Below are 16,321 nucleotides of genomic sequence, written 5' to 3'. Positions count from 1 at the left end.
ACACTTCTGGATGTTATGTTGTGTCTTGCTAGGGTCACAAATTCTGAAAATACTCCTAGCGGATAATTTCTAGTGAGTCCAACGGGGAAAAAAAAAAATCTTCATTATGAATTGTGATGAATTATAAACTGTTAAATCAAAATCACTCATGCCACTAAATGAAAATATCACAAATCCAGAGGCTGCCATAGTTTTACAATATATTTTCTTCACTTTCTAGTTTAAATGTGGATCAGAACATTTGCCAATTCTGAGAGGGTAAAGTCAGTGAAAAATTTTACTTTTAAGGAATTTGACTCACCTTTTGCTCACTGATGCCAGAGAGCTGTTGGACAGAGTGGCCCAACTGCTTCATTGTACTTGGCTTCAAGCCAGAAGTCCTCATTAAGGAAGACTTATCTGTGGGAAAAGGGGTTGAGATGGTGAATGCCAAGTATTTTGTAATACTCTTCCCTGTTGACTTGACTAAATAATGATAATTAAGTCCCGCACCTCACTCCCACATTCCCATCTATTCCCCATCTGCAGGATCTAATTAAGCCAATTACACATTCAAGAATACCCAGCACACAGGAAAACCTTGAGCCTTTACCATTTAAAGAGAAGTATTCTTTGATCCTTGGTAGTTCAGTGCTATTCTCTCTCCCCACACTTGCCGGGGCTGGAAGAATTGCTCGCATAGGTCTTGCTGCCGCTAGTAAGGAAGGTTTCCCCCGAACTCTACTCCTTAGCTCCTGAGCTCTGTGGCCAACAGTGGGAAAATCAACTCTACAAAACAAGAAGGACAATTTTCAACTTGGTCTGGAATCGTTGGGGGCCTGGGGATAATCACAGGGAAGAAATCTAAAGCAAAGTTATATTACCTACTAGATTTCTGCTCTGGAAAAAAATATAATACCTCAACAACTCAACTTACTTCCTTGGAACAAAGCTGCTCTTAAAGCAAAGAGCTTCAGATAAAAAAAAATTAAATCTGCTAAAAATCAACAGAAACTACATTTATTATCCTGGGGAGATACATTGAAGGCATCTGCTAAGGCTTCTTTTCCCATTCTCAGGCCCAAATCCTTGGAACTTGTGACTCACCTAAGCATCTTGATGAGCCAGATCAACATCATTCAAACTGAAACCTAAGAATTTAACTTTAAGAATTCCAGGTTACAGTAGTATAGCAGCAGAAGGACTAGCAAGATTTACAAGAGAAGAAGCAAGTGAGCCAGATCAACATCATTCAAACTGAAACCTAAGAATTTAACTTTAAGAATTCCAGGTTACAGTAGTATAGCAGCAGAAGGACTAGCAAGATTTACAAGAGAAGAAGTAGCCAAATGAAGGAAGCAGTAAAGGAGTGTAGATATTTCAATCACTCTTCACATAGAATAGTGAAAGAATTTTATCTCCAGAGAAGGATGAACACAGCACAAAGGTTTAATCTTTTCTCACTGAAGAGAATGTAAGGGGAGGCTTTGCCACCAAAATTCTGAAGAGAAACTCACTCAACATATGGGGAGGGGGAGGGAGGATAACAAAAATCTTAGAGCCTGAAAGGTGAAGAGTAAGAATACAACTCAGCTTAACTACATACATACTACAGTAGGTGCTTAAATACTTGTTAGGGCTCTCTAAAGTCTCATTTTCCTCATTTGTAAAATATGGACTGTCACCTATCCTTCCTTATCTCCAGGAAATGTTATAAGGATATAAAAGAAAATACACATGAAGGTATTTTCAGCTCTTTGGAGGAGTATTTCTCTATAAATATATACTTACTGCAATAATTCAAAAGATCCACTACTTTATCAGATTGCATTTCCTCTAGACCAGGGGTTCTCAAACTGTGGCCCAAGGGCCAAATGTGGCCTGCCGAGTTATGGCAAATGGGCTGAGACAGTATGAGGTTTTGTTTTTACTATAGTCCGGCCCTCCAAAAGTCTGAGGGACAGTGAACTGGCCCCCTATTTAAAAAGTTTGAGGACCATTGCTCTACACATTAAGGGATAGTTTCATAGGTTGCTGTGGCCAAAAAAACCCCAAAATAAAACTAAAACCTTAGCCTTCTAGAGATTCTATATTTAGTTCAGACTGGTCCTATGATGATTAATACATATCTTAGCTATATCTGTCAGAGGATTCACTCTAATGGTAAAGTCTTTGGAAATCCAGAGTCATTTCTATGTCAAAATGACCTATGTGTAGTCCTATACACACACAACAACTTACCCTGAGGGTTTTTTTGCTGTGGATGATGGAAAGCTGGAGGTCCTGGTTCCCTCTGACAGTGGTGGTGCGTGGGGCTGCGAGCTCTCTCTCTCATCTGACCCAGAAGTAGCCTCATGTTCCATATTATGCTTGCTTGACAATGTCACTACTGCTGAATTCCCACTCTCACCTGGTGTCCCTGCGTTAGTGAGGATGTGGGCCTCAGAGATGATGATCTCTTCCCATTCTCCCTCCTGGACTGATTCGCCCACAGGTACCACATTCAGGAGCTGGCTAACAGCTTCTGAATTCTCCAGGGTCACTTTGGAAGGGTTTTCCTTCACAGGCCCTTGATCCAAGATGATTGGCTGCTGACTTCTTTTAGTGAGAGGGGCTTTGGGGGAGACACTAGAGCCCAATTCCACTTTGATTTTAGCTGGCTTTTCCTAGAAAGAAAAAACACCTTCATTTCATAGAATTAAGAAGAAAAATTTAGTGAGGTGATAGTATGTTTAGTCAGAATTTTCATATGACTCTGAATGATGTCATATATTAGATAGTTCTTTTATATCATGTATATATATTTTATATCATGCCATTTGTAACGTGCTCGCCTGGCAGTTACAATTACTAGTCTGTCCTAGGCCCAACAGAGTACCTTTGACCACTGACCTTTGCAGTGTGAACTCTACCTGGCTCGCCTCCTCTGAGGCCTTCAAAGGTCTCTGGCCACAATCTCTTGAATCTATACTTAATAACCAGTAGCACACTCAAGAACAGCCACGTGTAATCTTAAAAGCCTTTATTATACCTACTCACATAATGCCCTGACTTGATGCCCTGACTTGTGGCCTTGATAGGTCACTTACTCCATGACTAGCATAACTTGGGCCTAGTAAACACAAGAGGGGAAGAAGTCAACAAAAAGTACGATATAGCAGAAATTATACTGGATTTCAAAGCAGAAAACTTTGCTCTAAAATAAATCCTGACTTTCTTCTTTATGTGTGAAGTAATGTGACAAGTAATAAAATCTTGGATCCCACAAGGTTATGAGAATCAGCTGAGATAATGAATGCAGATTGTTTTATAAACCTTAAAATTAGCACTTCCATAGTTGCTCTATTATTTCTTCTATTTGAATATAATTACCTTGAAGGAAGTATTGGTTTTGCTTTTACATTTGTATTCTGAGCACTTACCACACTATTTGGTAAATAGTAAACCTTAATATAAGTGCTTTTTCATTCAATCTTTTTTTGCAAAGTTTCTCTACTTCATATTCTATAAGACAAACTGAGGCACAAGTCCCAAAATATCTTCTTTGTGATCTTTTTAAAGCACATCTTGAAAATTACAAGGCAACAAACAAGTTCTATTATTTTTCTATCTTTTCAAAGAGAACCTGTGTCATCTTTCAATTTAACTGTCATTTCCTTAATGTTTTACTTTCCTATAAAGAAGTATTGTTAAGCTTGTTCATTCCTTTACTAGCTAAGCACCAATTCACTATTGATTGTTGGGTAAATATGTGAGAGTATAAGAGTTTAGTTAATATTTTTAAAATGTCATAAATCTATTAAGTCTTAGCTACCTATAACCAATTACTACAACTTTGTCACCATTACTCTGTGTAGGACCTATGTCCATTTCGTATTTTTTCCCTATAAACTGCCATAGCCAAAGAATTCATCACCTACATACAGATTAGCTCTATGTATTTAACTAGGCTACTCCCTGGGCAACAGATAAGCTATGACTAAGACCATATTACAATTCAGGAGAACCTGTCAGAGCTTGTATTACTCTTGTATAGTCAAGAAACTAGAATCACAATAATATCACATAATATCACAAGATGTTAAGTGATTTAATTTGTCCAAGCCTATGGAGTCAATATGAATGAAAGGCAGGACTTGAATCCAGGTTTTCCTGTCTCATGACTGGCATTCTACCTCTTTTAACCTCTTATTTATAAATTTATAAATTCTTTTATATTTAGGTCACATATCCATTTGGAGCTTAGTATGGTATATGGTATGTGATTTCTGCTTGACTGATTTCCAGTTTTCACAGAACTTTTTTGAAATAGTGAATCCTTAACCAAATATTCCAATTTACCAGACATCACAATGCTATTTAACTGCTTGTGCATCTAATTTGTGTATTGTGCATCTAATTTGTTCCACTGATAAACTTTTCTTTTTTTTTTTTAAATCAGCAAAGAGATTTTGATGATTATTGCTTTTTAATATAGTTTTGTTATGCCACAGTCTTCTTGAATTGTTCTACCTCAGTTTCTTTAATTGTTCTGCCTCAATCCCCTTAGTTGTAAAACCCCCCTCTGGTCCATTAAGGCTGAGGACCATTTGCTCTAAGGTTATTAATTGTCAATGTGAGGCTCAAGATGAGGGGGAGATCAGACTTTCTGGCTCCTAACTCCTTCTGCCCTCAAGAATTTATGACACTGCCCCTCTAAAATATTCCAAAAGACTATCCCAGATACTTCATTGACATCTTTACTTCTGTTTATTTAAACATCCTGCTTCTGGCTTTTAGTAAGAATTTATAGCCTCCCCCCAATACTGACAGAACCAACCAATTCTGTAAAAAACAAAACAAAACAAAAACCCAAAAACTTTCCCGCTCTTCTCTTTCTTCGTTCAAAAAGGTATAAAAGGACTTGGGATTCTCCCATTTGTCACTGGATACTTTGAGACGAGAGTCCTATCCATTCAATTATACTTTCCAATTAATAAAATATTAAAAACTCTCTAATCTCTATCTTGCTTCAGTTTCTCCAGCATTACAGTTTGAGATTTGATACTCACTAGGTCTCTTCCTACTTTTTTCATTTTTTTTTTTACATTCTTGACTTTGCTTCTTCAGAAAAAATATATTATTATTTTTTCTAGGTTTATTAAAAAAAAAAACCCACAAAACTCAGGTAGTTTTGATGTAAACTGTGTCCCCCTAGATCTTTGGGAGGGATGGACCTGGGTTAGAGAAATCCTAAAAATCTAAACCCCTTTAGACCTCAGGGAGGGGCCCCACCCTAATCTCTGCCTACAATTCAATTGGAGACCTTGGCCTTTATTGAGTTGAAAATTAGTCCCTCAAATTCATCTGGAAATTGGTTCCTAATTCTGGGCCACAAAAACCCAATATAATCAAAGGCTGAAATCCCAAACTTTTGCTAAAATTCCTTTCAGGATTTAGCCCACTGAAGTTATTTCTTCTCAGTGTAACAAACCATTTTTGCCACAAACCTAGCCTTTTGGGATTGTGAATTCTTTCATAAATCTTGCAACACTCATTGAAACTGAGATCTTTTGGGGGTGGCCGGATCCCCTTCAGGGAGTCCCAGACTTTGGGAAAAGCCTTCGAACTCCCAGTTAAGTGATTTTATTCAGTTGGAGATCTTGGCCTGATAGTCCTATTGAGTGGTTTGAGAAACTCCAAAATAAGTACTCTCTTTTCAACTGGAAATCTAGGCCTGGGGCACTGATTGAAGCCCAAGCCTAAGGCTGCTAATGAAAGACACTCTGAACCCTAAATCTTTACAGAAGTCTAAGAAAGGAATTTGCTTTGCCAAGGAAGCTCTCTTCTTGGCAAAGCTGCCTGCCAGGACTTTTGCCCACTGTGAAGATACTCTCTTCTCAGGGTTAACCTTTGCCATTTTCTTAACAGAACCTCACCACTAAAAAGTCTGTCTTCCTAGCAAATCTGGCTTCTTAGTGTACAATAAAATTCCCTTTTCTTGCCACACAGTTTTCGGGTTTGCAAATTGTTTCATGTTGGACCTGAGCCAAACAGAGGGGATTCCCCATCCCAATTCTCACATCTCTTCACCTCATCAATATGGTATAGCGCAGTGGTACTCAAACTTTTTAAATAGGGGGCCAGTTCACTATCCCTCAGACTGTGGGAGGGCCGGACTATAGTAAAAGCAAAACCTCACAATGTCTCTGCCCATCAGCCCATTTGCCATAACCCAGTGGGCCGCATAAACGTCCTCAGCGGGCAGCATCTGGCCCGCAGGCCGTAGTTTGAGAACCCCTGGTATGGTGTGTAAGGGAAATATAGCAATAATTTAAAAATCCCCCAACCTTAGGGGGCTTTTGTCATAACAATCTGTCAGTGATTCTAATGTCTTCTGGCTTTGGAATCTGTGATTCCCAAGGTCCTTCCTCTCCAACCTTGGAGTACTATTGTTTGGGCAAAGTCTTATGACCTAGGAATATAATAATATTTCTTCCCTTAGAGTTTAGGGAAGATATATTAGTGATGCTGAGACTCTCTAACCTTAGGATACTATAGTTCTGACAATCTTGTCCTGGCAATGATTCTAAAGTAAGAATTCTGAGGGAAATCATTATAACTTGTCTCTCTGACAAAAGGTGCCATTTCTCCCTCACTAGAATGAGGTACTGATTTAAATTTATAAATCTAAGAGCTATTCTCCAATAGATAAGTGATCAAAAACTATGAAAAAAGTAGTTTTCAAAGAAAAAAAGTCCACAATATCAACAATCACATTTTAAATGCTACAAATCACAAATAATTGGAGAAATGCAAATAAAACAATATTGAAGACTTGTCTCACAATTATTAGATTAGCAAATATGATACACACAAAAATGCCCAACTATTAGAAGAGCTGTGTAAAAACTATTGTTGGTATAGTTGTGAATTGGCATTTCATAGCCCTTTATAAAACCTATTCCCCTCTAAATTCTAGTTTCCCTCTTTTGTTATAATTTGATTCAATGAAATTGGCTTCCTTGCTACTCTCAAACAAGACACCCCACTTCTTCACTCCAAGCATTTCCTCTCAATGTCTTTCCTTACTCATCTTTGCTTTCCAGCTTCCTCTAAATCCTAGATAAAAATCCAACTTTCTATAAGAAGTCTTTCCTGATCCCTCTTAATGTAGGTGTCATTTCCCTGTTAACTATTTTTCTATTATCCTGTATATAGCTTGTTTATACATAGTTACTTGTATACTGTTTCCCCCATTAGGTTCTGAGATCCTGAAGAAAGGAGAATTTTTTTGCTTTTCATTGTATTCTTAGCACTTAGTACAGGGTTTGGAACAAAGCAGGTGCTTATTAAATGCTTATTGATTGAATCTCAGGAAGTTTCCAAATTGTACGTACCCTTTTATCCAGCTTTACCACTACTAGGTCTATATATTCCAAAGGAATCAAAGAAAGAAAAGGATCACAACATGTACAAAAATATTTATAGCAGTTCTTTTCATGGCTGGCAAAAATTAGTAACTCAGAGGGAGTGTCTTCCCACTGAAGAACAACTAAATAAACTGTGATATGTGAACATAATGGGATATTATAATGCAGTATGATAAAAATGACAATTTGAGGGGAAAGTGATACAGAAGGTAGTGAGAACAAAATCAATTTATGTAATAATAACTTATTAAAGAGAAAAACAGCTTTAAAAGACTTTAAAATTTTTATTAATACAATGATGTTCTATAAGAATGAAGATAGAGGGGCAGCTAGTTGTGTGGTGGATAGAGTACCAGACCTGAAGTCAGGAGGACCTGAGTGCAAATCTGGCCTCAGATACTTGACACTTCCTGGATGTGTGACCTTGGGCAAGTCACTTAACCTCAACTGCCTCCACAAAAAAAAAAAAATTAGATAGACCATACTACTGACCTACTGACAGAGAGATCATGAACTTAAAATACAGAAATATTTTCAGAGATGACTAATATGGGAATTTGTTTTGCCAAACTACACTGCCATGTATTGAGGGATTAGACTTCTAAAGGGCACAAGTGGATGTAACCCTGGGCCTGGAGTCTGAAAACCAGAGTTAAAATTCAGCCTCAGACATATCAGACATATACCAGAGCTGTGTGATCTTGGTAAGTCACTTATCCTGTTTGCCTCAGTTTCTTCATCTATAAAAATAGCTGAAGAAAGAAATGGTAAACCCCTCTAGTATCTTTACTAAGAATACCCCAAATGAGGTCATGGAGGGTTGGACACAATGGAAACAATAAAACAAAAACAAAAAATATATTAAAAAATTTTTTGGTTCAATGAATGGTTGGGAGAGGGGAGAATAAAGGGGACAGTAAAAGAGTTAGATTAATTTTAAAAACCTGTGACTTGAAAATAAAAATAATTAACTTTTTTTTCCCCAAAAGAAAGTTCTCAAGGCATGTTCAGTCAATTAAAAAACATTTATTAAGGACCTTCTATGTGCTAGGCACTGTTTTAAGTATTAGAGCAAAAGAGAGTCTCTGTCCTCAAGGATTTTACAATCTAATGAGAGAGAAAATAAATAAATATGTTCATTTTCTATTTATGTTCTTTATTTCTTGTTCCATTAATCTGGGTATTTAGTATTCTTGTAAATATTAATTCATTTAAGTTATCAGTTTTGTTGCTATATAAATGGGCAAATTTCCCCCTAAATATTTCCTTGTTTTCTATTCATTTGTTGTAATTTTCAAATTTTTTGAAGTTGGCAATTTGGTATTCCTTTTTCTTTAAAAAACAGACTAAAAAACAGTCATAGACTATCTATGACTTTTTAATCATTTTTATTTCTTCTCTGACTTTCAAATTTTCTAAATCTGTGTCTATTTGAGGTTTTTAGATTTGTTGCATGCCCAAATCCATTGACCTCATCTGTTTTTCCTTTATTAAGGAATGTTAGACATTAAGAAAACTTCCCCAAATAATTGCATGAAAAACATCCTAGTTTTGACATGTTGTCTTAGCATCATTTTCTTTGACGAAATTTATCTATTACTATGATTTGTTCTCTGAAGCACCAATTCTTTAGAATTATTTAGTCTCTATTCAAGTTTGAATCAATTTTTCAACTGTTTTTTATTAATGATAACTTTTGTAAAGATGCCACTCACAGATAAGAAATATGACTATTTCTTTCTATTCTATTCAATAATGACCAGAGATCTAAATTATCTTACATCCCTAAAAATCTTTTCTAGTACTACCTTATTATCTTTTTGCCAATTTTTCTAGTTTCAAAAGGGGGCAAGCTGAAGACTTTAACTGATGGTTTAATATCTCTATATTCTTATAAATCAATTAACTTAAATAAAAAGCTATAAAAAATAAATCAATTAACTTTTCATTAAATACTATTATATTATAACATTTCATGAATACATTAAATTTTGATACTATCCCTTTATCTTTTTAAAAAATCTTGTTTAATTTTACTTATTCTCTGAGGTCATGCTGATAATCTCTACAATTTTTGTACATTTCTGAATACACATTTTATATATTCTTTAGGAAACTAGGAGAATACTAAAACATGTGAGTATGGCATGAAATCTGGCATTCAACATGACAGAAATCAACCAGAAACTGAATCTAGTTTCATTTGGTCAAGATTACACATTTTTGAGCTAGCTTAGTATTAATACAAGCACACATAAAGATGGTCAATACAATCACAAAATAAAACTAAATAATGCTTCTTGTAATTTATACATTATTTTATATTCCTATGTCAAAATTGGTTTAGCCTTTCCCAAAAATGGCATCATTCCAGTTTTAAAGATAAGGTTTAGAATGATAAAATGACTTGTACCTATTTAGTAAATGGCAGAAGCAGAAATCAAACCCAGGTCTTCTAAATTCAAGCCCAATGCTCTTTTCCCTATGTTATAGTTTTCTGTTAGCACAAAATGTACAATTTTATACTATTATCTTTTTCCTATGGATGGTCTTTTTGCTATTTTCTTTGTCAGGGGGAAAGCAAAACCATTTGGTGAACCTTCTATAGCAAGCTTATGGGAGTCACATAAGGGAGGCAAAAATGGATAAGTTGCAATGCAGGGAATTTCCAGAATGATTCATTTGAATGCTGTGAATGAACAAAAAAGAAATGAAAGAGATCCAGAAGAAATAATCATTAAAATATTAGAGATACTTGAATGTTGAAGCTTATCACCAAATTGGTAGCAAGTACTAAATTTTTAGTAAGGGGCATTGTAAGCTACACTAATTGACAGAGTACATACACTAATAAATACTGAAGAATCAATTTTAATACAGATGATGTTGATGCTAAAAGTAAGTCCCTAACAAATTATGATAAACAAAACGTATGAATACAGAAAGAAGCATAAATTGTAGAGCTCCCTATGTTTAAAAAATATTCAGTAGATCTTACCTTTGGGATCCATTTCCCTCCCAAAAAGTTGCCACATGTTGGACACTTTGGTGGTTTGTGTCGGGTGACATAGGTAAAAGAGCAACCAGGGCTAGTGCAGTTCCCATGGCCCCTGCGGGTATAAGTGGTAGTCTTGGAAAGAGAGAAAGAAAAAGAATCAATATATTTTGAATTCTATCAGTCTTGGTTACATTTACAGGCATAATAAAAGGATGGCATCAAAGAATACTAAGAGTTAAAAGGCACCTGAAAGAACTAGTCAATTTTCACATTTTACAAAAGAAGCTGAGGTACATGGAAGAGAAGTGATTTGTTTAAGATCATACAGCTAGTTAATATCAGTGTTGAGAATGGAACACAACCTCCAGACTCTCAGTTTGGATAATGCTATTCCTCTGTTTAGCTCTTGGCTTTTCAACTAATTTGACCAAAAAGTAATAATTTCCTTTGGGAAAACTTCAGAGTTTTCTGGAGAGATCTGATACTAGTCCTGGCAGTTACAAAAACTAAAGATATCTATTTAGACTGGTATGTTTAACTGGTTTACACATACCCAAGTAGCATGTACATTAGTTTATGAAATGACAAACTAAAAAGGGAAATAAGAGAATACAAAAGCAATGTAAACCAAAAGATAAGAAAAAAAAAAAAAAAAAAAAAAAAAAAAACTTACCCCAGAAGCAGCACAATAGAGCATAAAAAGTTCTAGAACTTGCAAGACCTGAATTCTATTCCTAACTTCTATATTTACTATGTGACTGTGAGCAAGTCAGTCAGTTTCGTTTGTTGGGCTTTGACTTGTTTTCTCTGTAAAATGAAAAGGTCTAGACTAAAAACTCTTAAGGTATCTTCTCAATAACGTTCATGATATTAAGCTTTCTTATTTCCTAGAAAGGTGGCAGTAAATTCACATTATCATCAACACCAATAGTCTTGACAAATATAAATTCCCTATATTAAAAAAAAAAAAAATCATAAAACTATTCCCTGTATACTAACCAGCTTGATGGAGGCAGAATTTTCCACAACTGAGTGAGTGGGCAGAGGAAGCATGATGAACTGTGTGGTTGGTGCTGAGGAACTGCTTTCACTGGAGTCCTACAAACACATATCAGATAGAGGCCATATGGAAGAAAAGGAATTACAACTTGTTATTCAGCTTCCCAATCTACAACTCTTTCTTCTATTTTATGTTGGCTATTCTTTAGCTCTGGGTACTTTAAAATAATTCTCTCACTGCTACATTATCCTTGTGAGAATTTAGGAAGAAAATGATAAAACTTCTGGTATTAAAATAGAACAAGTAGCATCCATTGCCCCCTACAAAGCAAAATATTTTTTAAAATGTAGAGTTAAATCTAGTTTATCCCCTAAACAAACTAGAAAAGGAAAACAGAAAAGGGCACTTCTACAGTATAGTTATATACAATATATTTCCATTGCCAAAATTTTTTGTTATAACAAGATAACATAGGAAGTACAGAGTCATTAAAATATACAATTTCTTGAACAGAACCAGGAGATCATTATACACTTCAACACTGATACTGTATGAGTTTGTATTCTGATGGAAGCGGATAACTTTGACAAAGGGAAGATCTAATTCAGTTCCAACTGATCAATGATGGACAGAATTAGCCACACCCAGAAAAGGAACACTGGGAAATGAGTGTAAACTGTTTGCACTTTTGTTTTTCTTCCCAGGTCATTTTACCTTCTAAATCCAATTCTCCCTGTGCAAAACTGATATTAATTAATCAAGTTTGTGTCTTTTCTCAAAGCAAAATGATTAATTCCACAGCATTCATAACACAGGAAACTAGAAACACTAAATATGGGTCTTTTTTCTCCCACATGAATAACTAGACAACTCTGGCTGGCATTGTAATAACTTAAAAAATATATGAAACCAGGATTTAATTTACTTACCCTCACAACTGCCACCACAGATACATTATCCCCCACCTGTGGGTGGGACACAGCCAGACTTCCACTGGGGATATCTTGGGTGCTGCTCACCAGAGTCTCCTCAATGACCAGACTTGTCTGATAAGGGTGGTTCTCTCCTACCTCTAGGGCAGCTTCCTCCAGGACCACATCATGGGATAGGATCTCTGAAGTAACCATTTCCTGGACATGGTTAGGCTGAGTGCCTACCTCCTCTGCCAGCCCCTCGATGGTGATGCATTGTTCTGGGGCACCTGCCTGGCTGGGTTCCATAGAGAGAATGCTTGGGAGTGCCTCCTGAGTAGCCCTTGAAGTAAGTGGTATTCCTTTGGTGGGGCCTTGGGTCACACATAGCTCTAAAGGCTGGCAGCTCTGATCTTCCTGAAGAGTGCTCTTGGGAATAATGATATAATCAGATCGAGGGAGGATCTTGCGGAAACCTGGGATGTCTGGGACCACAGCAGTCAATGCAGATAGCTTAGAGTTCTGGGGATTAAAAAATGGAGACAAAGGCAAATAAAGTAACCAAAATGACTAGATCAAAAAAATAGTGCAGGAATTCCATATTAAAATAATAAATTAGAGATCAAACAAGTATGATCTTTAACATTAAGGTGACATGTGTTTGGAATGTATCAAAGCTGAATTAATAATATTTTAAAAGATTGGCAAAGCTGCTTTACAAGCAGGAACAATGTAGAATATCGATTCCCCTGCAAAATGCCTCATTGTGAAAGGTGGATGAGAGGTTTTTAAGGAATCAAGTGAATATTTCTTAGAACTGGAACTTCCAGAACTAGCACAAAACCAAAATGTAATTGATCCTAAGAAGTGAAAAAGAATTAGTAGAAAATGTATACATGAGGAAACCATTCTATAACAGATGTTGTTTGTTCTTTGTTCTTAAAGATGTCCATGACATCAGGAATATAAATACCAAAACATGCAAGTGAATTGGATGTGAGGGAGATCTGTACAAAGTCACCAGCCTCACTTTCTCCTTTGGAACCATTTGGGTCCAGTGGCAAGATATAGAAAGGACGACTAGAGATTAAATAATAATCCATTAAATAATAATCAACAACACAAGAAAAAACAAGTTTCTATTGGGAGAAGAAAACCAAAGATCTCTGTCATACATGCTTGTTCAGTTTTAGAAAAGGGAACTACAAAATGTTGACATCACTTAGTGAAAGAGTCAAAAAGGATTAGATGTACAGAAAGGAAACGGAGATTATTTAAAATCCTTACTGAATATGCAAGACACCAAGCTAGCTACAAAGAATCAAAGAAACTAGAATCTAAAAAATAATATAGCCTGGCTATTTTGCAAAGAAAGCTTTTTTTCAGAAAAAAAAAAAAGAGATAATATCTTTTAAAAAAGGAAGAAAGAAAAATTATCCAAGTGTGAGAAAGCAGGAAACACACAAAAAAATAGTAAATCAGGTACAAACCAACCATTAGGTAGACAAAAAAAGAATAATTTGGATCATCTTATAAAGGACTCTAATGTTAATTATTAAAGATTTTAAAAATCCAAAGTAGAAACCAGAAAGCAAAAGAATCAATGAAAGCACTTATGATACAAAAGTGAATTTTCTTTCTCTTTTTTTTATTCCTGAGGCTATCTTCATTCATACAAATATCTGATGAACACCTAAAAAGTTAGGGAAATTACTATTCCCAAACTATTTGTAAACAAACTAAAAAATACTAAACATATTATAGTTCCTAAACATAGTCTAAACACAGACCACAGAATCCCAGAATTCCAGTCAAAAGAGACCTAAGATGGCCAGCTAGTCCAACCTACTATACATAAAAAAGAATCTCTAACAATATATTTCATAAATGGTCCTTTGTGACCTATTCTTAAAGTCCTGTATAATAAGAAGGAATGTGTTATCTGGTAAGGCAATCCTTTCCACTAGGATTAGATGGCATTCATCAAAGGAAGGAATTGAAAGCATAACTGTGAAGCTTAAGAAAAAATGTACAAAACCTGCTCCAGTCACTATATGCTGGATGACTAGAGGACTATTAAATGAGCTTCCGATATATAATAAGCATTCAAAAAGATTCTTAGAACTACAAATCTGTTTGAGTCTCCTGTGCCAAGAAAGCTGATAAAAATTTATAATAAAAAGCAGGGGGTAGCTAGGTGGCGCAGTGGATAGAGCACCAGCCCTGAATTCAGGAAGACCGGAGTTCAAATCTGGTCTCAGACACTTAACAATTCCTAGCTGTGTGACCCTGGGCAAGTCACTTAACCCCAGCCTCAGGGAAAAAAAAAAGTAGATTATGGGACATTCTTTCTTTCTTTCTTTTTTTCTTCCTTTCTTTCTTTTCTTTTCTTTTCTTTTTTTTTTTTTTTTGCTAAGGCACTTGGGGTTATGTGACTTGGCTAGGGTCACACAGCTAGAAAGTGTTAAGTGTCTGAGGCCAAATTTGAACTCAGGTCCTCCCTGACTTCAGGGCTGGTAGTCTATCTACTGTGCCACCTAGCTGGCCCCATTATGGGACATTATTAAAAGAAAAAATCAATATGACTTTAGGAAAGATGGGGAGAAATATTATGTTAGGAGATACAACAATTCAGAGATTACAGCATTTTGAAGTTTACAAAATACTTAACCAATAATAATTTTAGGAAGTAAGTAATACAAATAATACCATATTTAACAGGTAAGGAAAATGAAACTCACAGGAAGTTAAATTAACTTGCATATGGTCAAAGACTCTGTTAAGTATCACCACATACCACATATATTCAAATCCAGGTAATTCTTACCTCAGGTTCAGCACACCAGTAAATTATATCTTATTGCCCTGGGCAAGAGCTAAATAAAAGCCAAATAAAAGGGCATTTCTCTAATTAAAGGTATATAAATAAATAGATCCCTCAAAGGTAGAAATGTCAGGATTTGGTTTAACAGATTTATAAACCTTTTAGCTGGAAGGATAAACAATTAAATTTCTAAGGCTGACATGAGCCTCTTCCAAGTAATAAAATGGCAAAGCTGCCAGGAAAAATTGGCATTTCAAAATACAAAGGAAGTAGCAAAAGGTCTTTGGAATGATGGGTATATTCTCTGTGGAACACCTATGAAAGAATTTGAGGATGAGAGGGCACAGGTTAGTCTCACTGAGTCTTGATGGGATGAAAAGACTGGAATATGGCTGGACAATATATACACTATATATATATATATTATAATATATATTCAAAGGAAACACAACAGGTGGTGGTGGTAAGAGTAGAGTAATTTTATATTAAAGTATATATAGTAGGGCGGCAGCCTAGGTGTGCGCAAGTGGATATAGAGCACCAGCCCCTGAATTTCAGGAGGACCCCGAGTTCAAAATCTGGTCTATAGACACTTAACACTTCCTAGCTGTGTGACCCTGGGCAAGTCACTTAACCCCAGCCTAAAATTAAAAAAAAAAATAAAGTATATAGTATAAAATACATTTTATATTAAAGTATATACATATTTACACACACACACACACACACACACACACACACACACACACACACACACACACACACATAAAAAGGACATTTAGAAACTAGCAAAAAAAACAAAAAAAGAATATTTGTATAGATTAATGTAAGGAAAAATAGAAATGTTTTGTTACTGAAGTCAACCACATGTACAGAAAAAGTTAATATTTCTGGGAAATACATCATAAGAATAGCAAAAAGAGTGCATATAACAGTGATAGAACAACTTCATTATCCAGATACCTGGTAAGCTTATTTGTACTTATTTGCTCATGCTCTCTTTCCCTTTCCCTTCCCCATCCCTCTTTCTGCCCAAAACTGAGTATTTCTTGACTTGTCTTAGTGATGAAACCAATGGGGGGAAAGTCTGTTCTGAATCTGAGTCTCACTACAAAGAAGAACAGGCTACTGGGATAGAAATGAAGGGAACCCTTGGGGAGGGGGGGGTAAGGGGGAGGCGCAATGACCACTTATTAG

General features: G+C 35.8%; 1 protein-coding gene across 1 annotated transcript in view; it reads right to left on the bottom strand.

The window, feature by feature from the left end:
• The window catches only part of HMGXB3 (HMG-box containing 3), a 45,956-nt gene that overhangs the window by 17,743 nt on the left and 11,892 nt on the right, over window positions 1–16,321 (bottom strand). Inside the window, exons 4-9 of the mRNA XM_074291754.1 lie at window positions 12,319–12,822; window positions 11,389–11,487; window positions 10,390–10,521; window positions 2,221–2,645; window positions 593–768; window positions 302–399 (exon numbers count right to left, since the gene is read on the bottom strand). Coding sequence (XP_074147855.1) covers window positions 302–399; window positions 593–768; window positions 2,221–2,645; window positions 10,390–10,521; window positions 11,389–11,487; window positions 12,319–12,822 — 1,434 coding nt within the window. The remainder of the gene's footprint in view (window positions 1–301; window positions 400–592; window positions 769–2,220; window positions 2,646–10,389; window positions 10,522–11,388; window positions 11,488–12,318; window positions 12,823–16,321) is intronic.

This window comes from Sminthopsis crassicaudata, chromosome 2 (assembly GCF_048593235.1).
Source record: "Sminthopsis crassicaudata isolate SCR6 chromosome 2, ASM4859323v1, whole genome shotgun sequence".
Classification (NCBI taxonomy): Eukaryota; Metazoa; Chordata; class Mammalia; order Dasyuromorphia; family Dasyuridae; genus Sminthopsis; species Sminthopsis crassicaudata.
This window is presented reverse-complemented; position numbering and strand designations above follow the sequence as displayed.